The sequence below is a fragment of the Haliaeetus albicilla genome, chromosome 3, assembly GCF_947461875.1.
Source record: "Haliaeetus albicilla chromosome 3, bHalAlb1.1, whole genome shotgun sequence".
NCBI lineage: Eukaryota > Metazoa > Chordata > Aves > Accipitriformes > Accipitridae > Haliaeetus > Haliaeetus albicilla.
The window spans coordinates 73259981-73287843 of NC_091485.1; the positions used below are offsets into that span (position 1 = coordinate 73259981).

A 27863-nucleotide genomic window follows, 5' to 3' on the forward strand; every position below is an offset into this window, starting at 1 on the left:
CAAAACAGTGTTTAGAGGTTGTTACCTGAATAGAAAACAGAAGTTTTATACATATTTATAAATTTATTCATCAACCAGACAGAGCTCCTGCATCCTGCCAGCTTGTTCTCTTTTTGTCTTGCTCAGAGATTTTGGTTCCTCTCTGCCTGTCTCCAAGTAATTGCCTCCCAGAGAAGGGATAAAGTCCTTCCAAGCAGTAGGATGCCCCTTGCAGAGAAGAGAGACAGTATAAGTGAGCGATGGGTCTGAGCACGCTCCATCCCTCTCTTGTCCTAACACTGAGCTGCTGTTGGGGTTAGTCAGCCTCCACGTGAGCCTCCGGCCAGATCCTCCCCAAGTCCAGCTTGGGCCATCGTCCCCATCTCCTCTACCTCTGTGAAGTGTTGCCCATTTCTTGGAAGCCAGCTGAGGTTCAAGGCTAATGTTTGTTCAACTCCTTTTTGCTGTTGATTTTTCCCCCGTCTCCTCAAGCCGGTACACCTGAGGGGGAGCGGAGAGACCTGCCAGGAGCCGGCAGCTCACACCACAGCAGCTGAGGAGACTGGGGTGTGGGGCCAGGAGCAACAGCAGCCAAGCCCCCTCACCTATAAAAGAAGTCCCTGGGGAGCGCTAGCAGCCAGAGCGGGCAAACAGGGCTCGGCGCGGCAGTTGGCGTGTGGGGAGGATGCTCTGACTCTGGTTTGACCAGGGAGCAATGGTATCCACCCGGCAGAAGGCCATGTCCTCTCTAAACTCTGCACCCGCCTTGACTGATGCAGCTTCCCAGGCAGAGCTCCGGTGGAAGACGCCGCCATCCGGGTGTCCGTCTGCAGGCCGTGCCCTGCTCTTACACCAGTACAGGACGGCAGCAGTGAGCACACCTGCGGGAGGTGTGCCCGGGGAGAGGAACTCCTCCGCTGAGTGACAGAGCTCGGGGAGGGGGGCAGTAGGGTGAGGAGTGTCAGGGAGTCTGGGAGGGAGACAGACTACGGGAACTGCACCCTGCCTGCCCTGGGACAGACCTGTCGGGCAGACAGGACACAAGGTGTGGAGGATTCCCTATCCTCTCCCCACCTGGCGGAAGGTGGCGACAAGCTCCTGCCTGGTGCAGCAGGCATGTCTCCTCCATGACTCCCCCACCTTTCCAGGTGCCCTTGCATAATAAGTACGAGGCTCTGCAAGTGGAACCAAACACTAATGAGGACGATGGTTCATCTAGGTTGGAGGTGTCACCAAGGTTAAGTTGGCCTACGCCCTGTGTCAAAAGTGCTTCCATAAAGAAAAAAAGGGCAGGTCTTTGGGAATCTGCTTTTGAATGGGGATCCATGAATGTTGGTCACTTTTTAAGAGCCCTGCCTTAAGAGCCAGGAGCAGACAATTCCAAAGTGTTGGAAGCCAAGCAAGTGGGGCAGAAGGCTGGCTTAGCTGAGCAGGGATCTTCTTCTAGAACTTAGGTGGAAAAGGAAAGTGTACGGACATTGGAAGCAAGGACGGGCAATATGGGAGAACTCCAGAGAGCAGCCTCAACAGGAAGAAATCTGGGGGTTTGGGTTGATGGCAAGTTGAATGTGAGTCAACAGTGTGCCCTGGCAGCCAGAAGGGCCAACTGTGTCCTGGGGTGCATCAAGCCCAGCATAGCCTGCCAGTCCAGGGAGGTGACTGTCCCACTCTACACGGCACTGGTGTGGCCCCACCTCCAGTACTGTGCGCAGTTCTGGGCGCCTCAATGTAAGAAGGACATCAGACAATTAGAGTGTGTCCAGAGGAGGGTGACCAAGAAGGTGAAAGGCCTCGAGGGCAAGACTTAGGAGGAGTGGCTGAGGTCACTGGGTTTGTTCAGCTTGGAGAAGAGAAGGCTGAGGGGTGACCTCATCACAGTCTACAACTTCAAGGGGAGCAGCAGAGGGGTGGGTGCTGATGTCTCTCTGGTGACCAGTGACAGGACATGAGGAAATGGAAGAAAGTGGCATCAGGGAAAGTTCAGACTGGACATTAGGAAAAGATTCTTCACTGGGAGGGTGCTCAGTCACTGGAACAGGCTCCCCAGGGAAGTGGTCACAGCACCGAGCCTGTCAGAGTTCAAGGAGCATTTGGATGACGCTTTTAGTCATGTGGTTTAGTCTTAGGTAGCCCTGTGAGGAGCAGGGAGTTGGACCCGGTGATCCTTATGTGTCCCTTCTAACTTGAGATGTTCTGTTGATTCTATGATTCAAACCAAGGGATGGCAGTGTTTACTTCCAGAAATAACCCAGCTGTGGAAATGGAAGCTGCTTGGAAATTCAGGCTGTCTTGTGCTGGCTGTGATCTCCCTGATGGGCTCCTGCGGTGAGGTAGGAAACAACCCTTCCTCTGCCTTCCAGCCTCTGTTCATGAGTTACTTTGGGTCTATTTGTAAGACTAGGCCCCTTTTTCCACCAGTACCGATTGAATCCTGCCTTTTGCTGTCAGCCTTTTAGAGTGAATGAAGCAAAAAGCCAGCGTCACCCCCTCTGCCATCAATGACTTCTTTCTGTTGCTCTTTCTGCATCCATTTCAGCTGCTGCCGTTCCCAGCCCTCTCTCCACGACTGCCCGGGGTGCATCACACCCCACGGCGGGGGCTGCTGTTTGCCGTGTGACATGGACGTGGGTCGTAGCTGCTGGTTGGGGGCTGAGGATGAGGTAGGACGTAACCTGCAGGATTCCCCCTGGTGTCTGGCTTTCCCCTCCACGGTGCTTTACCCCAGTGCCTCGGTACAGGTCCCCCTGCTCTTGGCAGCGGGTGGGTGGCCTCGGTGCCACCCCTGGTGCCAGGACAGGGAGAATGCTGCTCAAATGCCACTTGGTACCAAGTACAGCCTCCCAGGCCCAGAAACAGAGGCAAATGCTGCCTGCTCAGGGCTAGGAGCTGGATTGGCAGCTGCCCGCCACCCTCGACCCCAGGATTTGGGCTGCTGTTCTGCCGCAACGCCCCTTTCATCACTGTGGACCCCAACTTGAGGGTGTGTGCCCTGTATCACCACCTAGAAGATGGTGACACCCTACAGGCACATCCCCTACAGGCTGGAGCTGCTGGGGAGTGGGCAGCAGTGGGTCTGGGAGCACACGAAATCTCAGCTCTGCCTGATGCCTGCGTGGGGGCAACCTCCCCTTCCAGCACTGAGGGCTGGCGATGGACATGGGGACCATCTGCAACCCACCCCCCCCAGTATGGGAGAGATGATACCCTGGCTGCTGCAAAGCCTGAGGGATGCAGGGACTGACCCCACTGGGGCAGACTGGGGCAATTGGGGAGATACTGGTTTGCTGGTTGTTCCATCCTCTGTCCAGACTGGAAAGCAGGGGCAGTGCTGGGGCAGGCTCCTCTCCGAGCTATTTCCAGCTGCTCCAAGGCCACTGCGAGCTATTTTTTAAGTGACGCAGCTCCTCTGTCCTCACCCCTTCCACACAATGCTCCAGCCAGCCCAGACCTGGCACCCTGCTCCCAACCCCGAGGAGGGACCCGGTGCCTCTGGCCAGGGATCACAGCGTCCGGGGGATGAGTCACATCTCCTGAGCCGGGCAATGTGTTTTCTCACCTCTCCTCCTCGCTGGGGATCACCCCGCAGGAACAACAGCACCAGGGAGGTTTCTGTTTCCCGCTGCTCAACCCTGGCCGCATCCTGCCACAACACTGGAAAGGATGAAGAGGGCTGCCCCGTCCTCCCCCTCTCTTGGCACAGGGGATAGGGCTGCTACGCAGATACTCGGGAGGAGATGCGTGGGCAGAGCGGGGCTCAGCGTCATGCCTTGCAAGACCCAGCCCCAGGGAGGTTCAGGTTTATTTCTTTGCTGCTTTCACAGCCCTTTGGCCTCTTCGCTTTTAATTGTGCCAGGAGAGGACAGGGATGTAGGACAGTCCCTGCCACTTAATCCCCACTTCATTTTGGGCTCTGCCAGGTGGTTGGAGTCTCCCAGGGTGAGGACAAGCAGCCAGGGTTCTGCTGAGTGAAGTGGGGTAACAGGAGGCTTTTGCCCTTTTCCTGGTTTAACCCCAGCACCACACAGCCACTTGCTCACTCCCTCAGACTTCACAGTAGCCCTCTACTAGCTACCATGAAGAAAATTAACTCTATCCCAGCCAAAACCAGCACAACCCTTTTCTGGGTTGTCTGTAGGTATTTGGAGTGGCTCCTCCCCTGGTGAGGCAGGGTCCACACTCTCCCCTTGGTGCTGGTGAAGAAAGCAAGTTCATAGCCCAGGCCAAAAGTCACATTTATTGCATTTTACGTTTTCACTTCTTCCTTAACCTCCAATCCAGTGAGAAAAGAGCACAGCTGAGCTGTGTTTAGTCAAAAACAACTTCTCTGAGCTGCTGCTACCGATTCTGAAATGCCTTCAGAAGTCACAGACCAAATCCATCAAGTAAACTGCTAGAAATCAAAGCAGGACAACCAAGTTCTTCACACTGCAAGTTTAACCCTGTCAGCTGGCCTTTGTAATCTGATAGAGGTCCCTCCAGCTTTCCCCTCTCTTTGTCACTCACGACAGCCCAAGCAGTTAATTGGTTTGGATGTGAACTGCTTTCTTCGAAAGCTGCTTATGGTTATGCTTATTGGGTAGCACTCTCGTTCATGGCATGAGAGATGATGGATTTTGGCAGCCACCACCCCTTGTGTCCTCCTGGGAATGGGTCAGAGCAACCAGGGCAAGAGCAGAGTCTGCGGTCAGGGACATACACCTCTCCCAGACATCACCAGTTTGCGCTTCCATCTGCGCTCCCTCCTTTGTTACACCTCAACCCTGCGAGTGTCAGGTGAGTTGATCAAGCGTTTGCAAACTCTAACACTTGGGGTTTTTTTCCTCAGCTAACCTTTGGTAGTAGCATTTTAAGAAATATTAATTAAGCTTTGGGAAGCGGGTGAATATTATTTGTCTTAGGGACAAGGAGAAGCAGCAGCAGCGTTCAGCCTGTAGCAGGGAGCCTGCATCGCTGCCAGCCCCGCAGGTGCATCGCAGAAAGGACGCGTGCCTCTGCTCACGTTCCCTACAAACAACACAGGAACGCGAGCCACCAACTCTTACTGAAATGTTTATTAAGATCGAACTTCAGAACAACGGATCGGAACACAATGTTTTATGGAGTAGAATATTTCTAAATTGATTTTTCTTTTCTATGCATAAATGAAAAAAAATCAAGATTATACAAAAAGAACAGAAAGTGCAGAACACAATAAAACAGTTCTCATGCAACAAATCTTTTTTTTAACCTTAAAACAGAAAATAAGCTCAACAGTGTAGAAATAAAAATCATACATACATTATGCCATCTACACACTCAAACATTCATCTGTGACATTACTTTTCTTTATCCCTTTTTCCTCAAAAAACAACATTATGTGTTTAACACATGCTTATAAACATTGCTAAACTCAGCAAGAGCTATTATAGTGCCCCAACTTAATAAGTTGATAAAAAAGTAGTTGTCATATGGCCAGTTCACAAAGGAACTAAATATTCTCTCTTTTTTTTTCCGCTATGAGATGCCTATATGCAGCTTTCTATTAATATGAGGCATTTAAAATAAGCTGGTCATTTAGCTACCGAAAGGGCTTAGTGTTCATGTTACATCAGAAAGAAAAATTAACATTGGGAACCGCCAATTTGTTGAGAGGAAAGTCTTTCTGGTTTTGGGGGCTATTTACTACAATTTGGCTATCACTAAGGATTGAATAGGTGCAGGCTAAATAAGGTGATGCCTAGTTTGGCTAAACGCTGCTAGAGCTTCACCTGCAACTTCAAAATTTAAGAAAAAATGTGCCAGAGCATGTCAAATTGAACCACGTCCTGAGTTTTTACTAAAGTTTTAGCAGGTCACAAGGGCATCAAAAGCCTTTTAATGTTAGCAGATGCTCTCTTCTGGGGGCGGAAGGTATTCGTCCCTCCTGGGCACCCTTTGCTGTCCCCTGTGCTCCCTGGGGAGAGGGAAGGTGAGGTTGAAAGACAGGTGAGCCGCAGGGCTGCTTGGGTTGAGGAACCAAACAAAAATCAGTTTTCCAGGAGGTGATCTTAATTTAAATTACAGGAAAAACTGGAACATCTTAATGAGCTGATGAATGAGCTTGGCAGATGTCAGCGCCACATTATGAAAAGACAATTAAGCCTTTTTGTTATTACCTAACATAATTTCCTAGCTGTCCGGGCTGCTGAGCCTTGAAATCAAAACGCCAGTTGATATTTGAGCTTCTGCAGCTTGCCACTGCCAATGGCTTGTTCTGGATGCAACATGAGAAACATAAAACTTTGGGTAGCTCCACTTTTTAAAAATGACCATTTTCGATGCACTTTACAAACGTTCAGCTTTGTCGTTTAAGGAAGAATAACAGCTAGAGGACTCTCTGTAACCATAAAGTTTCTGCAAAGAAAAATAAAATTTGGTATTTCTTCTACACAGTCATTAATAACATTTCTGTGCAACATTTGGTGTTCGTTACATTTATTTGGCCTATTAAAAGGAAACAAGGACAAAACAGCTGCAAATAAAACTAACTTCTCTTTCACAATAGATACTTCAGATGCCGAAGCTGCTACATGTGCTTGGAATATCATGCAGGAGTTTACTTATTCATTTAAATAGGATACATATTTATAGCTGAGCTCGTCTCACATCGGACTAAGATGAGGGAAACCTGGAAGAACTCAGTTGAAAACATTGTTGAGTACAGTGACGACGAGCACACAACCACCAAAGATATTTTGGCCCGGGCAGTGTGTATATAAATGTACATACACACAGACACATATACACACACATACGCACACACTTAAAAAACCCCAACTCTCAAGTGACTGAACCACAGTTCGCCGCAGGGACCGAACAACAGAGTGTTGCACAACCTGACTACGTGTCTGGGCAAAATTGCTGAAAACGTGAGCAACCACCAAAAACAAACGCTGACCCCTGCGACATGCCTCTGGGAAGGAAGCCCCCCTGAACTCTCCTCCTGCCCGGATGTGGAAGAAGCTCTCCCAGGAACAAACTGTGACTTTTTCCACCTTTTTTTGTAAATGCGACCTCAACCCACACGGCTGCAAGACCGCGCTGGCAGCTATGAAAATCCTGCCGTTAATAGTGGACGTCAGAGGAAGGCCAAGCTCACCACAAACCAAGGGTGGGCAGATGCGTTTCTAACGATGAAACTGGGGTTTTAATGAGGTACCTGGCAATAATCACTGCTGTTGTCACTGTCATTCCAAGCGTGGGGGGATTCTGATCAGACGGGAGAGGAATGAGAAAGGCTCAGCCCTCACTTCCATGCCTCCGTGGAAAACCTCACGCAAGCCTGTTTCTTCACAGGGTCAGCATGCCAGCACCAGCACTGGCAAGAAAACCAGGAGGCTAAATTTGCAGCTGCCTCCTTTTCAGCCCGCTGTGCTGGGAATATTTCAGAGTCTAGAAAAAGGCTCCAAGTGAAAGGGGAAAAGGACATTGCGTGTTTCAAGGAGCACTAACCTCCATTGGATTTACTGGCTTCCTCCCTCCTGATGATGAACAACCCACATCTTTTCCATAACTGCTTACTGCCAGCGCTAGCAAACGACCAGATTCATGTTATTAAAAGGCTATTTAGGTAATAAATCTCTATGAAAGTCATCTAACCAGCAGGAAGAGAAACATTCCTAAGAAATTATTGCTTCTGGAGTCTCAAATTGCCATCCATGAACAGCACAGATCCGACTGGACTCTTGCAATAACCCAACGGTGCCAAATCCATGCTATGCTTTTCCGAGCGGTTAAAGTTTGAGCTTCTCTGCTCTCATGTAAAATATTACTAGATGTGCAGCTTACTGACTACACCACTCGAGAATCTGAGCACTAATGGTGTCTCATGTCTGAGGTGTTACACGTCACCAGGACGACTGCAGCAGAGTATGTTAAAATTGTTTACAGTATAGAGCAACACAGAATGAGACCACTAAACCTTCAGCCTACTGCAGTAAAGGTCCAAAGAGATGAAGCACGCAGGATGATTTTGACCATACAGTAATATCAACAAACAAAGTATTATGCTTATTGTCACCAGGAATAAAGCCCCTTCAACTCTCTCTTGCCACAACTTCTGCAATAAACACATAAAATCTTACTACTTTACCTTTTAGTCATGACAAAAAAAAAATTTCTATATCAAAAGATAAGGTAAGGGACACAAAGCAATAAATCAGTGCCCACTCTACCCTGAGAAGTGCCAGGGCTAGAAAGAAAACTCCCTCAAATTCAAGAAGAAGCATTACTATGAAAGATCTCGTGAGCCCTCACTGGCAAGCACTGGAAGCCAGCACAGTGGTTTTACAGGCGGGCCAAGGTACAGAGGAGATACTTTGGCTGGGGCTCCCCCAAGTTAATTCTTCTGGCAATACTACAAATACTTCAGTGCATTTACAATGGATAATTATTTCCTTCAGCTTTACAGGGGAGTGAAATAGAGCTTCCTGCTACAAGGCAGCGTGCATATTCATGCATTACAAATGGTAATTAAACAGCCCTATAAACAATTCCAAATACAGATTTTAACATCCAGTTCTTAGAAATGAGGCTACGCCAAATGCTGGCTGGGACAAAATGGGACCTGCCCCGCCTTCGATTGAAACCCTCTGGGTTCAAAACGTCCTTCCCCCTCCTCACTGTCCCCCTGACTGAGAAAGCTAAATAAGTGTTTGAGCTCATCCCCCAAAACCGTTTCAGATTCCCTCTGCTGGGCGTGAAGCGAGAAGGAACTTCAACTTCTCCCTCTTTGCAGCTAGACTTTGGTCAGCTTGATGGTGCTCTGAAAGAAATCTTGGCTTACAAAGAAGGTGCTGTGTGGAATAATGGTGATTTGAAACCACACTGATCCATAAAATTCATGGGGAAATGGGTAATTATGGCTGGCACCAGCCAGAGATGCAGATTTTTAAACCATAGAAGAACCTTTCCAGAAATAGAGATTAAAATAAGGAGTACTTGACAGCATTTGTTTAACCAAAAGCAGAATCTTCAAGGAGCTTTAAAGATAAAATATTAAAGCCACTTTAAAATGTCTAATTCAGTGTGTATTTTACATGAATGCCAGTTATAGGGTGAAATACAACTCATCTCTGTTATATATGAACATCACCAGAATATATTAAATATAATTGAGATGATAAAATTCATGGCAGAAGTTCAGTTAAAGTATTTCTCCCAACTGATTTCTTCAATAAGGTCTCATATTCTTCAGTAGTATTATTCCCCTGTCTGAACACAGTTCACAGTATGTGTTCTAAATAAAAAAAAATATTCACCTTAAAGGAAAAAAAAAAAAAAGAAAAGACTTTCTCAAGACACTTAAAAAAAAAAGAAACCAAAACGAAACCCTAAATCCTGTGTGATTACATGTACTTTAGTGCTTGGTGATTTCACCAGCCTAAAAACATTGTCACCCTTGATAGCATAGGACATCAGCACCGACTGAAAGCCTTCAGCTAAGAAACCCACATATGCCACCAGGAATTCGTCAATGATGCTGGCCAAGACTGCGCATTAACTTCAAATATACCAAAACATACATTTCTTAAATACATTGACAGTTCAAGTAATTTATTAAAAAAACTGCTTTTCATTTTGAAATATATATTCTTCTTTTGAATGACTATATTGCAGCATGATTTACACATGCATTTTAAAGTACTGTAGTATGAGAAGTTTGAGGCAGCAGAAATCTTACAACGAGCTGTGGTTTGTCTGTTTAAGCACACAGATTGACTGCAGCCCACAGGCCCATGCGAAAATGAATAAATAGCATCACAAACACTTCTTATAAGACGACAAATGGAAGTTCGGTTTCTAAAGTTGCTTTAAGTGGCTGCTGGATCTCTGAGCTGCCCATGGATTGGGACACACTGCTAGTGATCCAAACGCTGTTCCAAATCAGATTAGCAGAACTCTTTTAAGCTCTTCACACACAAAAAAAAAAAAAAAGTCTTTGCACTGCAGCTATGTCCTGAATCAAGGAAGGGGGCATGGAGGTTGCGCTGATGACATTGGTACAGCAGCTCAGAAGAGCTCCAGCCTACAATTCCTCCAACACAGGGACTGGAACAGCAACACATGCTAGTGGATTGAATGTTAAGGTCTAAAAACTGTTTCTGATGCAGATTTTGATATACCCAGACTGTGCCATAAAGTGACGGAGGTAGGCCTTCGGTTTACCTTGTTGTACTGACACCGTGCCTTTACCTTGGCTGCTGTGTCCCCAGCCAGGAGGTTAAACGATCATAAAAAGTGCAATTAATCAACGACTTCCTTTCCCTATGAAAGAGAATCCACATGCCCCCTCCCACGAAGCTGACCCCAGAGATGCCCTTTCTCCATGGCAGCTTCATCCAGAGATGATCAGGTTTAAATGCCAAGAAAACCCCCAAGTTCACCAGCACGCAAAACTCTCAGCTAAAAATTGTCACAGCATATTCCAATGACATTCATAAAATGCAGCACTTGTGATAAAAACCTGCGAGTGCTGGTCACCTCTCCCAATTGCTGCTCTTTCCATCTACAGTTCACATCATGCACCCAATGTCACCCTCTCTTGACAAGCAGCAGGCTTGGGAGTAGTTGTTGAACAGTATGACTAAAAGGTTTCACAGCAGTTTCTTGGAAACCGCAGCAATTGCTTTTGTTTTCCTTGAAAATGATTGCAAATAAAACTATTCTGTAGTAATTGCACTAACAAAAACATGAAGTCTAAAATTAATGTTAAAGAACTGTAGCTGTCAGACCAATAATATCATGCTTATGAAAAAAATCGATCAAGATGTCTAAGCATTTGATTCAGCTGTTACGCTAGTGAAATCTGAAATGATCAGACAAAAAAAAGCAAGAGACTATAAGTCAAGATAGCTTCCATTTTCAGTTAGTTAAAAAACAGCCGAAAACTTAATTTTTCTAACTGCTAATTGTATACACTGTGAGTCTCATGCAGATTAATAAAACTTATTCGAAATCTAAATGTATTCTTAATAAAAAAGTGTTCAGAAATGATGTTTCTAGGTTGTAGAGAAAGCAATTAGCATCATAGCTACCTGTTCAAACCTATATTAAGGACTACAGAATTTCATTTACACTTTTGCACGAAACTGCCTTTTCTTCTGCAATTTTAGCTACGAGTAGTGAAGATCCTAATTTGTTTTCCTGGGGAAAAAAAAAAAAAAAAGTTCTTGATCCTGCACCTGCACTCCCTGGAATGTGGGTGAACAACAAGCAACAGCCTCACACGGCTGACTCACTCTCCAGCTCTGACACAGCAGCTCCTTTGCGTGTGAGCTTCAGCACAGTTGGCTTCTCTGCACTTGTGCCATTGCCCTCGGTTGTCTCTGGAGGACCTAGTCCTTTCTGTTCTTCCTTTGGCTCTTCGTTGACTTCAGGGTAAATCACCAAGAAGGTAGCTGTCAAAAAACCCAGGAAGGATCCCACTGAAGCCACCATGGGAATGACTCTGACTGTGCCAACCGCATCCACCACGCCACCAAGCGCAGAGGCCACGAGGATCTGGGAGATGTAAACCTGACACGACAGAATAGCGCAGTCTATGCCAAATCCTCGCTTTGAGTTCCCGGGGCTATGGTGAATGTACTGGAAAAAGACAAGCAGCGTGTTAGGAGGTAAAACGATGGATGAAATCAAATAATTAAACACTAGTATCTTCCTCAAATTTCTCAGCCAGGTGGTCAACTTTACACCATCCTTGTGCATCACACAGGCTATACAAAATCCAGAGCAACAGCCTCCTTATCTACTTACCAGTGGCCTCCTTGTCTTACACCAAGAGGCAGATATTTACTGGGGCACTCCTAGCGTGAATTAGCTCCAAGATATGGTTTTGTAAAAAAAAATTTACATGAAACAGTGGAAATTATTTTTATGATTATAAAAAGGAATCCCCCTCCCAATCCCAATGCAGGAATGTGTTAAAATAAATGATCCCCCTGTAATTTGTAATCCAAATAGAACAGTGCCAAAGAGTGGAAAATAAATCTGTCCTTGTTTCCAGCAGAATCAGTTTGCCTTACATCTCCCCAGACTTACAGCTGCATTTCCAGACCCACCTCAATATCTAAGACTGTGGAGAACCTGAGTAATGCTAACATAACACATCAGAAACAGTAGTAACAACTAGGTATATAATAAAAACTCCCAACAATTATTTCATCTCTATTCATCTACCATATGCACCCACAAATCCTTTTATACCTCCTCAGCACGGGGTAAAGTAATCATGACCCCACTGAGCCAACTTGATGCTAATACCACCTGATTTAAGTAGCAGCTCTTGTTATTTACTATCAAGGATGAATTTGTGCTTTGGTAACAAAGCAGGTATCTCAAATAATGGGATTTAATAAATATACTTTGCCACTGTGATCTTCAGAGAAACGTGACCACTCTGCCTTGATTAAAATACTCAAAATATTCCACGTACCTGTTTAATATCGTGGTATTGTCCCAGAAGCGCATAGGGGCAGTAGGAGATACTCATAGAGACTATTCCCATAGTGCTGATCATTATCATGGTGACATACACGTTGGGGAACATAGCCATCACTGCAGTCCCCAGAGAAAAACCCAGCGTGCCCAGGATGTAGATCACTTTTATGCTAAGGTCATAGTTGTCCAAGTATTTCTGCAACAGGGCTGCACAGGTGAAGAATAAAACATAACTATCAGTTTACTTGGTGAAGTTTTATGGTATTGATGCAGCCGTGACAGCTCAATACGCCATTTAGGACTTGGATGCTCACTGCATATTTGGCTTAGCAGCATAGCTCGGGCCTCATCGGGAAAAGGATGCGTTACTACTCCAGAAACCAGGGAACAAATGAGCTCAAGAGACTTGCCTAAACCACACTACAAGTCTAAGGCAGAATAAAATACTTTGAAACTCAAACGTATCATGGTCCACTCAGTCCATTCATTAATTCTACCTATTTATTAACTTTATCAATGCAGGCACCCTCTGAGCACAGCGGAGATTCTGTTTCTAATGCAAGCACATTTGCTAAACAAAGTGATCAGATAATTGATGTTTATAGCCACGTTTCAGTTTGTGTTCAGAAACAAGCTGCCCACCTGAACTTCAGTTTGACATGTCTCAACAAAGAGGCTGTCCCCATGATACTGATCTGTGCAGACACGCCTGCACACGTGCTGTGCAAGGCAGAGTTTAGGTTTGGCAAAAGCTCTCTATTTCAGAGTCTGTATTCCAAGCCTAAATCGTCTGCAGTTGGCTTATCCATTATTAGAGAGCACAAGACTTTCAGAAATTTAGATTTATAATTTTGATTTTAAAAGCAGTTTTTGCAAAAACCCTCTTACATATGCTTGAATCTTCTAACAAGCATATTTTTAGTTTCCTGATGACTAGCTAAATGCCATTCAATATCCTTTGATATCATTTTGTGCTTTACGCCACTTAACCAATCTGTTTGTACTCCCACATCCACATTTGGAGGAATTTTTTAATACTGATTCTTAAAGAAGCCCCTCCCCTTATGACCACATGAAATGCTTTTCCAAAATACCCTTCACTCCAAACAAGGAGGCAGATGCTAACTGAAGCAAAACTATTTTTACCTTGCAAATACATATATGAGGTGCATTCCACCGTCTAATTGTGCAGAATCTCTCACCTGAACAAACGGCAGCAGTAGCAGCATAGATTACCAGTCCCCAGCATCCCATCTGAACTCCAGCATTATAGGCATGTAACTCAGTTGAATTAGAAGGGGCCTGCAACAAACACAAACGCAAAGCCATTTTCTTGTAACGAGCACATCTCAGAAACGAGTAAGTATAAGCAGATCTGCCAATGGTAACTGTTCTCTTACCTTTGGATCGCCCTGGAAGATGACCTGTCCCATGAAATCTGTATAGAACACAGCTTCAGCAATGATCGAAAACCAAGTTAAGAGGTGACAGACGCACAGTCTCAGCAGCTCCTTTGGCATCTTTAGCATTGACAACCACAAGAGTCTGACAGTAGTTTCAGTTTCCCCCTCTTCGCTCTCTGTGTCTCCACTTGAATTTGTTGTGCCACTCTGATTCCTGTGTCTGTACCTCTGTCGCTGCCGCTTCTGCATGTCGTAGATATCATTCATACTGCGTGAGGACTTTATCAAGACGATGGCATTGGCCCGACGAAAGCGATAGCGGTGAGAGCCAATTTTTCCATAGTACGAGAAGGTGTAAGATGGCTGACGGTAGAACATGTGCCTCCGCCTTCGCATGGAGTTTGAAGTACTAGATTGCTTCATGCCTATTCTAGCATGTCCATTGAGGAACTCTTTTGGTAGGGAGCCATTCACGTTTGGGACTTTATCTTCATTTAAGTGATTATCAAGCAACATTTCTTCCTCTTTCTCATTGTCCCTGAGGAAAGCAGACAGGTGGTTGAGTTTGGACTTCATGATCTCTTGGCTTGTATTGTGGGGAGTGTTTGGATATGAAGCATCCTGAAAAATCGAGGGTTCGATGTCATGCAGAAAAAGCAGCTCCGATTCAATTTCCAACGTAGCATCGGGCATGTGCAGAACTGAGTCACTCTTACTTCTTACAATGTTCACCTCAAGGAACTCCATATTGAGATCATGCTCTGACTGAACCTCGTCATGGAACATAGAGGCTCCATACGGCTCTTCCTCACTAATTACATTCAGTCGATTCAGAGGGGGGAGACTACCACTGAATTTGACACTGGAAAGTGTGTCTCCTTCATCATCAATCCTGTCCTGCTGAGGGTTATATTGCTCTTCTTCAATGCTAAAAAGGTGGAGAGCAACTGAAACAGAGAAAATAATGGCTGCAAAGAAGAAAAGGACTTGCTCTTGAGATTTAAAAATACCACCCAAGAAGGTCTGTGTCCAGTCCAGCCCTCCTAACATATAACCAATTGCTCCTCCAAGACCTGTGGAAGAGAAAAAATGAGAAGTGAGTTCAGGAAACATCCATTCAGTCACAACTTGGTCATCAGGAAGACTTGACAGCTGTGAAAAACATATCCACTAACTCCATACCAGCTGAAAACGCATGGATGTTAAGGGCCATGTCTTGCTCTTCACTGTCCACCACATCCAACAAATAGGCCCGAATTGGTCCTTCTGTTGCATCAGCGCAAAAGTCCAACACCACAACACCAAGCACCGTGAGAACTATACCAATGGGCTGCTTGTCTGGGACATCACCAATAGCCAGACCTGAGGAAAAACAGAAGAGGAATCTGAGTATGTCAGTCAAAAAGGGAAAACTACTAAGAGCAAGGTTAAGCTCCTTAAGAGAAAGGTGGTCAACACGCTTACTAGAAACATTCCTTTACAGAATAAAATGCCAATTTCAACTCTGGCACAACTTCATAGGTGGTCTGGGACAAAGATTTTGTTTTTACATTTGTTATTTTTCAATTTTTTTTTTTTAAAGTATCTCTTAAACCTTTGAGACCATTTGATATTATTTCATGTTTCTCACATGCGTTTTCTTTCAAATGCTGAAGGCTGTTTTTATAAAAGACAGCCATGGTGAGAGAGGAGAGCCTCCAAAAACAAAATTACAAACGTCATCTGTCAGTTACAAACACAGGGAACTGCACTGCTGACAGCACTCCTGACATGGTGCCTAACATACAATGGTCACAGTACACCAGGATAAAGTGAAATTTAACCCCTTCACTTTTCCCTTTGATTTTCTTAAACATTCATATTTTCTAAATCACTTTTATAAGCAAAACTTTTAAGGATGAAGTAACATGAAGGTATTTTGCATTGCAAAAAGCATCAGTCAGCTTCTGTTGATAGCACAGGATGAAATGCTTTTTGTCTACAGAGTAGAAAGGCAGCATTAGTATATAGCTGGAGAATTTTTCATGAAACGAACCACTGACAAAAGCATGAATTACTTGAATCAGAGAGATTTAGAAGTTACACATGCAAGACTGATAAAACCATTAGCATAACTGATGAAAATGACTGTGGAAAGAGATGAACTGGCTAAGCCACCAAAAATCATCTAAATCTCAAGTGCTGCGATTCCTGCATATTCAATCCTCACTTATACCAAGTCCGCTGAATGCTAAAGAAATTTATACATATTCCACACTTGGCTGAATCTTACAGCAGAAAACACCAACAATGTCAGCACTTTAGATTTGTTGGAAACCTGAACAGTGCATACAGTGAAGAGAACAAGAGTTGAGTAAGATCTATATACAGCTGTTCTCCCAGGACACCGTTGTATTACAATTAGGATTAGCAAACCTCTTTTTTAGCATGCTCTTGTGCTCCTTGTCGCCCTCCCTAAGACTGCTATTGCCAGAGGCCAGGTTATGAAAAAGGGTATGATACAATGACACCTCAGTTTTTGTAGCATATCCTATAGCCCCAAAGTGAAATTAGGATTGCAAGTAACTGGAAAGTAAGGATAGGAAAGTGTGAACGTAAAATGGGAACAAGACAAGACAATGAAAGCATACAGGGTCCATCTAGAAGAAAATCTGGTTACAAATGAGGCCTTTTCCTGCAAACCACTAGACACCCCCTTTTGCGAGAGACTGGTAAGCAATGCCATTTCTCTCTGAAAAGTGACACAAGCCACCATTTCAAAAACACCAATTAAAGTGAGACTAATATTGCTTTATCATATTGTGCATCTGCTCTAACTAGTGGCTCAAGCGCTGTCTTACACTGATGTCAAGTGCTATCTTATGCTGATATAAATTGAATGTTAGTGGCAAATCTCTATCTTCTAACATGGAACAGGTCTAGAGAAGAGCAAGGAACAGGTCTCACTTCAGTTCAGTTCACTCCAGGCCCCCTTGGGAGAGGCACAGCAATGTTTAAAGTGCTTTTCAGAAGTGGGTTTTCATTCAAAATCTACCACAACCACATCCCAGGAACAGATGCATAAAGCACAGAGCTCACTTCTGCAGTGCGTTGCAACAACCTCTGTGTTTCAAAGAAGTTTCATTGCACAAAAGCACCACTGGAGTATCTGGAAAGCACAGGTTTTCCAGAGAGCTATGCAACAGACTGTATTACTGTGCCACAAAGAATTAGAGAAAAATCAAAACCAATATTTTGTGCTGATTTATTAGAAGGCGAGATACTTCAAAATAACCCTATAGACTGCATAAGAGGTTTGCTTGCCAGTAACAATGGTTACTGACCTAAACTACTGTATGGAAGTAAGAGCTTCCTATCAATGAAAATCTTGTAAGAAGGCTGCAGCCTAACATCTTGCATACATCTGGAGGAGGAGGGATAAGTCTTGGAGACACAACAACAAAGTAGAATTGATACCATATGATAGCAATTCAAATAATTAATATTTATTGCTTGGGTAAATTAAAAAAGCATAAGCTAAATGTCATTCATCTGAACAGTTTGACCACTGCAGTTTGCAGAAAACTGAAAACCATCATATGGCATCCCAATCTGGCTTTAAAAAGCTAGCATGCTGAGCCAAGATAATGTTCCACTCATTTCCCTCAATTAGTAAAACTTTTTCACAATAGAGCTGCATCTAACCCAAAAAAAAGAGAGCCAAGAGGATATTATTAGGTGCTAAGTTCCTTTCATTTGCATCAGTCCAACCATGATGTAAACATTTCCCCAAATGTACTTGCTGTCACCTCTCCTACACTAAATTTACAAAGAGATTGTAGATTGTAGATTAAGTTCTGTAGTAAACTATGTTCAAGGGAAACTATTTTTACCAGCTTTGATGGGGGCTCAGGAAAAATTATTTTCCCACATAGTTTTTGATAAACAAATATTAACTGTGTTCTGGACTTTTTCAATACCAGGTCTAAGAAAAGCACAAGAAAAAGTGAAAAGATAATTTTTGAAATAATGCTGGAAACAGGATGTGTTGCCAGATATGCATTAAAGGGAAAATGGATCACAACAGGAAACATTTCCCTGTGAACAGGTTGCTACAATTTTCCCATGTCAAGGATCGACCAAATTCATCTCAGCGACTGCAAACATTATGCTGGCAACCATTGTATTAATAACACTGTATTACAAGTTACAGCTATGATTGCACAATACTTAGCACAGCACCGTAACTTTTGAATAAAAACATGCAAGATGGATAGCTCAAATGCAGTGTTGCAGAGAGTTCTAATGATTTTAACACTAAACCTAAGTTAAATCAACTGCATATCATTATCTTTACTGCCTACATAAAAGTCTTAAAGCAGATATGTTAGCAGGAGATATACGCAGGTGATTTCCTCATTATTTACCTATAACAGAACCATTAAGGAAAAGTGCAACTCCAAAGAGGACACCAATGCAGAGAGCAAGAATAAAAGGCCGCCGGCGGCCCCAGCTCAGTGTGCAGCGGTCACTAGCCGAACCTATAAGCGGAGTGAAGATCAAACCCAGGATAGGGCTAAGGAACCAAGTGAGGCTGTAGTATTGTTCAGGAAGACCTAAAACAAAGACAAAAATTATTTAAAGGTTATGTGGTACACACCAAACATTTCACTTTATACACGAAATTTTCTTATATCTTTGAAAACTCTAAATTGATCAGTAATTTATCTATGGTAAATTCTCTCCCAAATGAACAACTTAGTTAAGATTTCTTATAAAAGGTTAAAAAAAACAGCTAAGGAAAGCACAGATCATTTATCTTTCAAATACCCAGGCAATGAGAAGGTAACAATAGGTACATTTAAGCTACTAAAATACAAGTTTAAAAAAAAAAAAAAAATCTAACAGTGGAATCACTAGTCTAGATTAGTTACTACTGTCAAAAAAAAAAAAAATCACTTTTGCTGAAATTTGCTGAAGTGTGCAGAATTCTTTTTCGCAGGGGTTGGTAGGGATGGCCTCCATGAAGAAGTAGCAGCTGAGGTCTGCTGCGTAAAAGCCAAATAGCTTTGTTGCATCCTCTATCCATTTGTGGACTATAAAAACAAACATCTTTGGGATGCTTGGAAAGCTACTTGGTTGTCACAGACACATATCCCCTTCTCAACAAAACTTTTAACATTCAAAAGCAGTTGAACATTATAGTGGTACTGTTCATTTAAGATCACCACCGTAAAGAGTTATTAAAGATTTAATGGACTGAGAGTGATGGACGGAATTTGACTGTCATATGAAGCGTCCTATTTCTACGCACAAATATGTTTACTTATAAAATTGAACAATGGACAATAAAAGAAAAAAAGCAATTATTCATTAACCTCTAGAGAAATCTAAGGAGGCTTGCTTATGTCTACTATCCTTGTTTTTGTTTGTTTTTTTTTTTGAGAACTAAGGTGACTACAAATAGGATCAGATGGAAACAAATTGGATTTATTATGTAATATTTACCTAGAAAAAAAAACCTAGTTACGAATAATAATTTCTGGAGAAGGAAAGAAACCCCCAAATCCCTGCTTCACACCTCTCCAGCATGGAGAGCATTGGCCTGCAGATGGCAGACTGGCTCAGAAGAGCAGCTACACTCAGGTCCTTGGAGATCTGCGTCCCTCTGGGTTTATCAGCACAGATCAGGTAACCACTTTGACATGTTTCTTAGCAAAGCATTAAAAACAAAACAATCAATTTCTTGCAGTCCAACTGATGCCAAGACTGAAAAACTCAGTGTCTTTACCCTAGGAAGGAAAACCATTTATTATTCAAAACCATATATTGTAAGCGTGAGTAGTATTCGACATTTCCTGGTGAGATCAACCTGTACCTTGTGCTCCCTGTTCAGCACGCTGAGGCATCCATTACCCAGCAGGATTATACCAATCCCTGCCCAAAATAGCATATGTTGCAAATTTGGAAGTCTAATCTCCTGCTGTTTAAAGTACCATCAAATCTTGACTAAGAATGCTGACTTCTTCCATGAGATAAATCAGATTTTCCTGAGACTGTTGCACGCTCTGCAGTGATACAGAGATTATATTACAGGAAAATAAGCTATTTTTTTGCCATAAATAACCAGTTTCATCATCAAGATTCAAAATCCAGGTCTGAAGCCAAGGTCTATGTGATTTGACTCACCTTTGGCTAACGAACAAGCTAACGGCCACAGACGCCTTGACAAGTACAGAGTTATTGGAAGAGACTTGCCTCTTCTGAACTCACCTGACCTGTGTTTTTGGACAAAATATACCCATGAACACCCTGCCCACAGGGGATGGGTGGGTGAGCATCATGGTTTAGCTATCTTTCCTTGTTACAGGCAGCTGAAGACCTAGACCAGAGGCCAATACTCTACATCAGCACTTACCATAGAACTATTGACTCCTTTCGCGGCAGGTTTTAGATTTCCAGGAAAGGGCTGTGTCTGTACAGATGCCACCTCGTTCACATCATGGCCCAAACCATTACCTCTGGCTTAGCTTTTCCAACTGTTTGGTGATGTCTTGGCTGACACGGAAGTTTTAGCTGAGACATACTTAGTGGGGGGGCATATTAGGTTTAAAGCTCTTGTTCAAGAAGCCATGGTTGTTAGCACCATTCCTCCGGACTGCAACATTTATTTGCATCACCCAGCTCCTCTCAACGAGTTCTATCCTAATCATAGGGGCAAGTCAGCAAGCCAGTAATCCAAATAAGAGCGCAGAGAAAACCTCCATCTCCCTGGGGTTTTAACACTCTCTTTAACTTCACCAAGTTCCACAGCCTTCCCAAGCACACAAGCAGGTTCAGGCACTGTGCGTTTTAACTGGCACCTCTCCTGCTCCAGGACACTAACGCTTATCAATGCCTGAGCTGGCATACAGATGGGGTGGGAGGGGCGATGTCAGCTTAAAAAAAAACCATTAATGATAGGAAAGAGGAAACATTTAGTTCAAGGCAACAAAACTAAATGAAAGGGAGGTTATGATTCATTTAGGGTGAATGAGTTTTCTGCAGGACACCGAAGAAATGGCAATATGCAAACAGTCATCCCATTTTGCCTCCAGAGCCATCTTGTTGAGCAGCAGTTATCTATCAGAGGTTGTTATTGTGTGATGTCAAGTCAGTGCAGCGAGTCTGTTTTAAAGTTAGAAGCTATAGCTTAACCAACATCACTGATCTTCATCATAGCGTTCACCAACATCTGAAATAATCTGATGTCATCTCATTGCAAGAGGGCTGTATGTTGAGAACAGAAGTTTCTTTTCTGAATTATGTTGTGACTTGTGAATTATGAGCTGGAACAGCTCAATTGAGCTCATCCATCAGGAAACACTTGAGAGACATTGGGAAGGTTATGCAGTAAATCATACAGTTGCTTTAAATAAACGCAGGGGATGAAGGCTAGCAAGAGCTCCGTTACTAGCATTACAAGCATCATCCTATCTTATATGAATAAACAACCTTAAAGAGATAGATGTAAGTAAAATGGACACAATTAAGAGACTCTCTTTTAATTTTCCAATATCCGTGAGACAACGAACTTGTTTTAATGGAGACTATGAGCAGAAACAAGAAAATGCTAGTACAGGAGGGACAAGCAATAGGGGTGTATATCCAGTGACACCAGGGGCTTGCACAGCTCACTGTCCTTCTGTCCTTGTGGCCACCACTTTTTCTGTCTCCAGTCTACAATGGCACTTCTGTGGTGTATACAAATTTTAACAAAAAAAGTTCTGGAAACACTTAGCCATTCAAAATGATGACTCAGAATGACTTCTGCAGAGAATTAAAACCTGTTTACAAACATTTTTCCTCCAACTGTAAAAACTGCACATTTCTAAATTGGAAAGATAGTTATTTTTTATGCTTTATAGACACAGTTAACCAACTGTCATAAAAATGTCCTAAGATTATTTAAAAAACACAGTGATTTTTACTGCCAGCGTTACCTTGACTTCAGTACTTTCAAGATCAACTTTGCATGTAATAACTCAAAATCAGATTAAGGCCTGCATTCTGGTTTGATTTTACAGGCCAGTAAAAGAAAGGAAGAAAGGGTTTTTACCCAACCTCTGTTACATGCCTACAATTAGGGAGTTTTATCTTTCCATGTATGAGTTAGAGGAGAAATTGAAATGCTTTCTTGAGAAGGCTTTATTTTCACTGACTGAAAAGGGTGATCTTCCTAACATGTAAGTATTATAAATAAAAGCCTAAATCCAAATATTTACATTGAAAATGGCTTACTTTGCAAAAGACATGAATCTCAATGATTTCAGAACAGAGCTAGGGATGTAGGTTTTACGGAAGGACACTTAAAAAAACCAAGAACGTTATGTTTGGAGATCCTTCTCGAGACAAACCACTTTGATATTTTTTATTGAACTACTCTTTAGCAGCCAAAATATCTATCTTTAGAAAAAGAGGCCATGATAAAAATCTATACAAGAATTAATAGCCCCATAGTAAGAAAAACGGAAGAATTTCTAAAAAGCTTTCAGTGCTCCTCCAAGTAAACAGAAAAGGGATAACTTTCAAGAGAAACACGAGCAATTCCCACAGATTCTATAATGATAGGAGCCATCAAGATGAGCACAACCTGCTTTTTTCTCTTGCTGGAGAAATCATGCTATAGGACTACTTCCGCAACCTAAGTGGCAGGGCTTTTATAAGTTGCATTCCAAGTGTAACCTAGCAGTTTGTAAAATCATCATGCATGTTTTATGTAGTTATGCAGAATTCAAAATAGTTATCATTTATTAAGTGAAGTGTATGACTTTTCTTTACTGTAAGTATGTAAACTGTGATATCATTACATTAGAATTTAGTTGTTTACTCAAGTGGAAAACTACTGAGTGAGGTTAGAGAAGATTCCTGGCGGGAAGCTGGTGCACATGCAATCTAAAATACAACAGCACACGAAAAATTTATTTGCTGGCTGGAGAATTCCCTCCTGAACCTGTTTGACAGACAGCAGACTCCTCACCTGAACAATGTATGGGCAGGCAACCAAAGCAATCATTTTAGCAATGGGTAGTAGAGTTAGTTACCCAAAGCTTCCTTTTGCATTTGCTTTCTGTGTCTGAAAGTTGAGATGTGTTATTGATAAGCTGTAGTCTACCCAGTCAACCAGAACTCTGCGAGACAACAGTTCTGGTGCCTAGAAGAGCCTTTTCTCTCTGTACAGATTTAGCTGTCACCTCTGATGTCTGCACTCAGCACTGTTGCTGGAAAGTCAGATTTTGTAAAGCTCACAGCCACGTTCTACCATGGGTCTTCCAGGAAAGAGCTTTCCGAGACACTGAGCACTACCTCCACTGTCCCAGGAAGCAAGACTTCAAAACATACCTTGCAGATGTTCTTCATAAAATTCATGCTTCATACTCACAGAGTCTACAGGACCTTGAACATTTCAACAGTAGGTTTTCTTTAGCGCTAGGTATTTTCATATAAATGAGAAAGTTCTAGACAGACAAGGAGAACTCCAACCCCAAAATACTTTTTTTCCACTTAAAAGATGCTGTTCTGGTTTTAGTATCTTGAATGTCTGCATACATAATATGCATATTTAGGTTGGCATGTATGATTTGGCAGTAGAAGCAAAATAAGACGACTGAAAACTGAAATACTTAAAGAGATTGTGTGTATATCTATATATACACACCCACACACACACCACAACCCCCCAAGTCTTCCAGAGCTTGCTGCCTCACAAGAATAAGCTCCAATAATGAAACTTTATAGAAGTTATATCTGTGAAGGGCACTAGGCCATTGAGGAAGGTAATCATATATCCTAATGATTCCTTTCTCTGTATATACATATGCTGCTATACCTACAGAATTTCACCATTTTAGACAATATTTTAAAATGGGAAGACAGTTAAGAAGGCATCCAAGCCAGGACAAGACAATGATAAGCAGAAATGAAGAGATAAAGGGAACATTTTGACACCAAGAAGTTCCTTCTGATACTCCCATCTAGTGGCAAGGACTCAGATGCAGCATGTATTTTAAATAAACTTGGCTACGGTGATGTGCCCAGCTACCAGCCCTGCAGCATCCAGTCTTTGATGTGCAGAACAGATGTACGGATGCTGGTTTTGACTAGATTTCAAGGCAGTACCGCACAGCAAGCTTGTCATCCATACGACTGCCTTGCCACAACCTCTTACAGCCAAATGTAAAATGTCCCAACTGCTGAGAGCTGCTGTACCCACCTGGAACAGGCTATAACTAGGCTGGGACTGATTTTGTATGGCCAAGAGAAGTATCACACAGCATATGCCTTTACCAAAGGCTGCTGAGACTCACATGCAGAATCTAAGGCCAAAGCAGCTGCGTCCCATTACCAGTTTAATGCCGTTCCTTTATTTTGTCTGTAGTTTTCCACCACCATGCCTGCCTTGCCAGGTAGCAGCTCTAACAGCAAACTGCCATCCACCAACTTGGAAAAGTAACCTGGTGGCCTCTTGGGGGAGGAATAACAACTGGAGGATTATTATTTAGCCTTTAACGGACAGCTAATCTGAGGAAACACCAAAGAGGAAAAAAACATATTGGATAAACAAGGTTAGTATTTGTGCTGTGAACTGAATCTGGAGCAGGTCACAAGGCAGACTCAGAAGTCTCATACAAATCAGTGAGAAAAAAAGCAAAACACAACAACAGCTTCTGTTAGCAGCGACAACTGCCACTGAGACCCTTGTAATATGGCATTTCCCAGCCAGCTACAAACAAACAGGACACTGGCTTCTAGTAAATAAGGGTTTGTTTTTTCCCAGACAAAAAAAGTGCCCAACAATAGTGGGACCAGCACTGCTCATGGTTCACAGGAAATGCTCACTGTGTCACCATCAGTCTAAGGGCTGTGTGAGGTCACGAGTTACATGGAAGAAAGATTAAGTCACATGCAGCAGTTTCTATTCAAAACCTCCTTTTGATAAGTTCTATTGGGGGAAAAATAGTTCTTTATAAGCTTAACAATAAGATCTGATATGGGAATAGGATGCTAAGCTCCTATTTTCATTTGTCAGAAATCATCACCTACAGACTTGTTTATACACTTAAAGTAAACACCATACAAATTTCTGAACTAACATAAGCTGTCATGCCCTGCAAATACTTTGTATTCCACAATTTCGTTGCTGTATAAAGTACTGCATGTTGCTAAAAATACTTCACATTGATCTGTTGAAAAATGCACTGCTTATACAAGCTGCTTTGTTTAGACTATCTTTTTAAAGAGTGTAGCAAGCAAAACCAATACTTGTCAAAAAGCTGTGAAAAAGTTAGAACCCCCAGTATCTGCTCTTCATTTTGTTACAACAGAATCATAGAAACCACTGCAGACTCAACCACTTTAGCTTTGGAGTGTCTATATGAGGAATAGGGATTTCAGAATGCAGCTGCAATCATTTCATAAATGCACCCTGATATCCACTCCCTTATATTTAAAATAAAAATACAGAGTTGCCCTACATTTGGGTCCCCCAGAGGAACTACAAACAAGCTGCATGCCTATTTTGACAACTGTATCACCACAAAACTTGAACCACAAATCCTTTTGCTTCTAGCTATCTCCCCTCAGATTTGAAGGCTTCCAATGGCTTAGAGCTCATGTGGGACTCCGAGCTGCCAAAAAAACCATACCTGAGCCAATGTATGTTGAACCAACGCACTGGAATAGGCTTGACTGGTGGTCTGAGTACTATTGCAGTACAGTCAGCACTTGTACATTGAGTTTATTGCACCCATGAGAAACCACCTTCTACCTTCTGGATTGAAATAGGAACTCTGACCAACAGGGAAGGGATATGAAAAAGCACATTAATTTCTCCTGGTGCCCATTACCACTATTTGAGCAGCTTCCAAATGTGGGACTACAAGCTTTTAAGGAGGAAATAATTTTAAGTACTACTTGAAAACAAAGTCTGATATCACACGAGATGAAAGCGCCTCTAATTTACACCTGTAATGCTACAGTATCTTACAGCTGCTGGTGTGAGAAGAAATGAAGCCTTATACTGGACTTCATTTTTACGTGAAAATTTTGCTCTTCATTAAGTTACACCTGCCCAGCCTGTATGACAAGACAACACCTGCTCAAGGCAAGCACTAGTTCAGAAGCCACTCTGAACAAGCAACAAAAAGCACAACAACACTGGAGGAAAATTGTACTAATATGTGTGATCACAAGACTCAATTTAGTTGCAGGAGTGCAGGTGGAAAGACTCAGAACAAAATCAGTACTGTGAGGTTTTTAATTGCTGCTAGCTTTCTACAGAAAATGATAGCCTATCAAGTTGTCAGGCATCTTTATTCACTCAATATCTTAGAAATGACCTATTGCAATAAACACCACATAAAATAAGAGCAGCATCAAAACTGTGGCTTCAATCTTCCCACTGGTAGAATTCACATCCTGAAAATTCTTCTTGTGCCTGTCAAATAAGAGCTCTTCGGCTTAGCCTGCAACATTCACAAGCTGTCAGCACCTTACATACACCTTACAGGCAGGAATATGCGCGCTCTACAATCTGAACATACTTTTCTGGAGCACAAACTATCACCCACTTGCAAGAAGTCTATCTTCTCCTTCCCTCTCCTGTTTCGCTCGTCAGCAGGGATGTCTGCACAACGGCTGGGAGTGCTGGGATCTGCCTCACTCAGCTGGTCTGTTACTGCTCCAGATGGTATGAAGCAAGGATAGGACTGCCTCCGTGGTGCAAACGAGGAATCAGCTGTGGGACGCGAGAGTGGAGGGATAAAGCACGATTCCTCCATTTGGCTGGGGCTATTAGCACTGAGGGGAGTGATAATCAAGAGAACGAATTAATAGGAATACTACAAGGACATAAAAAGTATGGTACTTCGAAGAACTGACATCCAAGGGCAAAATGCAGAATATTCTTTCCAAAGCTACCAGCAAAAGTCAGCTGCAGCCCAACCTGAATGCATCAGGAAAAATCCACAGGACCAAAGAGAAACTTTGCAGGGGAGAAGACTAGAGCACTATCTTCCTCTTGCAGGACATGGATCCGCTACCTGCATTGCTGTGACATCCAAAACTTTTACAGCAGAATCATGTCTTTAAAAAGTGCCTACATTTCTGCTTTAGTCATTCCCTGTCTTAAGGACAAGATTATAGACGAAAGCTGGATCTAGATTCAAGATATATGAACAAATAATTAATAGGCATATTAAAAGGATGAAATTAGGTTAGAGATGCTGGAAAAACTGTTCCGCATTTCCTTAAAACTTGTATTTCAAATTTTAAATTTCCTTAGTAGTTGGATGCAAACAAGTCACACTTTCACAGCAGAAAAAACTTGCAAAAATTTGGAAACCATTACAACTGTTACACACCATGCCTACAACTAGAGCCACCCATTTTGAAAGAACAACTAAACTGGTAATAAAGCAATGCTCTTGCTCTTCAACAGCTTCAGTACAGAAATATTAGTGCAGTGTTTCATGTACAGAGTTCTGGAGGTGTTTTTAAGCTGTAGAAGAGTAATATCCCCTTCTGGCAAAGCCATTCTGCCTTTCGGTACAGCAATAGCTTTTGAAATTACCCAGGCGATAGCATGCCAGCAGCAACCACGTTGGGTTAAATAACACTTCTGAAAAATGGAATTAAGGAAATAAGTGACAGGCCTCTTAAAGGATTTCATCATCCAGTTTTCTCATTTTCTGTCTCTGCTCAATTACTGCTTCTCAACCTCCTACGACTGTCCTCCCCTTCTCATATTTGGCAACCATGGGAGTCATCAGTGTTTCATTAAACTCTGCTGCTATACTGCCATTCTGCCAAAGTTGCAGAAAGGTTTATGTGGCTTCCCTGACAATTTCTAGTTTATAACCCAGTTTTATGGTGCTGTGTCAGGAAAGAGAAGCGTATGTTAACAGAAGCGAGCCAAAGGTATGTGTGGAAGGGGGAGAGTGGGAGCAAAAGCCTGAGAACAGCTGAGGTCTGAGGCATCAGAGAAAGAACACATGCCCTGATCTGCAA

General features: G+C 42.9%; 1 protein-coding gene across 6 annotated transcripts in view; it reads right to left on the minus strand.

The window, feature by feature from the left end:
• Window positions 1–5015: 5015 nt before the first annotated feature.
• Window positions 5016–27863, minus strand: part of SLC45A4 (solute carrier family 45 member 4) — a 90088-nt gene continuing 67240 nt past the window's right edge. For 5 of the 6 annotated variants that reach the window (XM_069780141.1, XM_069780142.1, XM_069780143.1 and 2 more), the window contains 6 exons: window positions 18245–18433; window positions 15021–15200; window positions 13836–14911; window positions 13638–13737; window positions 12431–12642; window positions 5016–11583 (listed from right to left, as the gene is read on the minus strand). In XM_069780141.1, coding sequence (XP_069636242.1) covers window positions 11221–11583; window positions 12431–12642; window positions 13638–13737; window positions 13836–14911; window positions 15021–15200; window positions 18245–18433 — 2120 coding nt within the window. In that variant the 3' untranslated portion in view covers window positions 5016–11220. The remainder of the gene's footprint in view (window positions 11584–12430; window positions 12643–13637; window positions 13738–13835; window positions 14912–15020; window positions 15201–18244; window positions 18434–27863) is intronic. The other variant, XM_069780144.1, reaches the window with a different exon arrangement.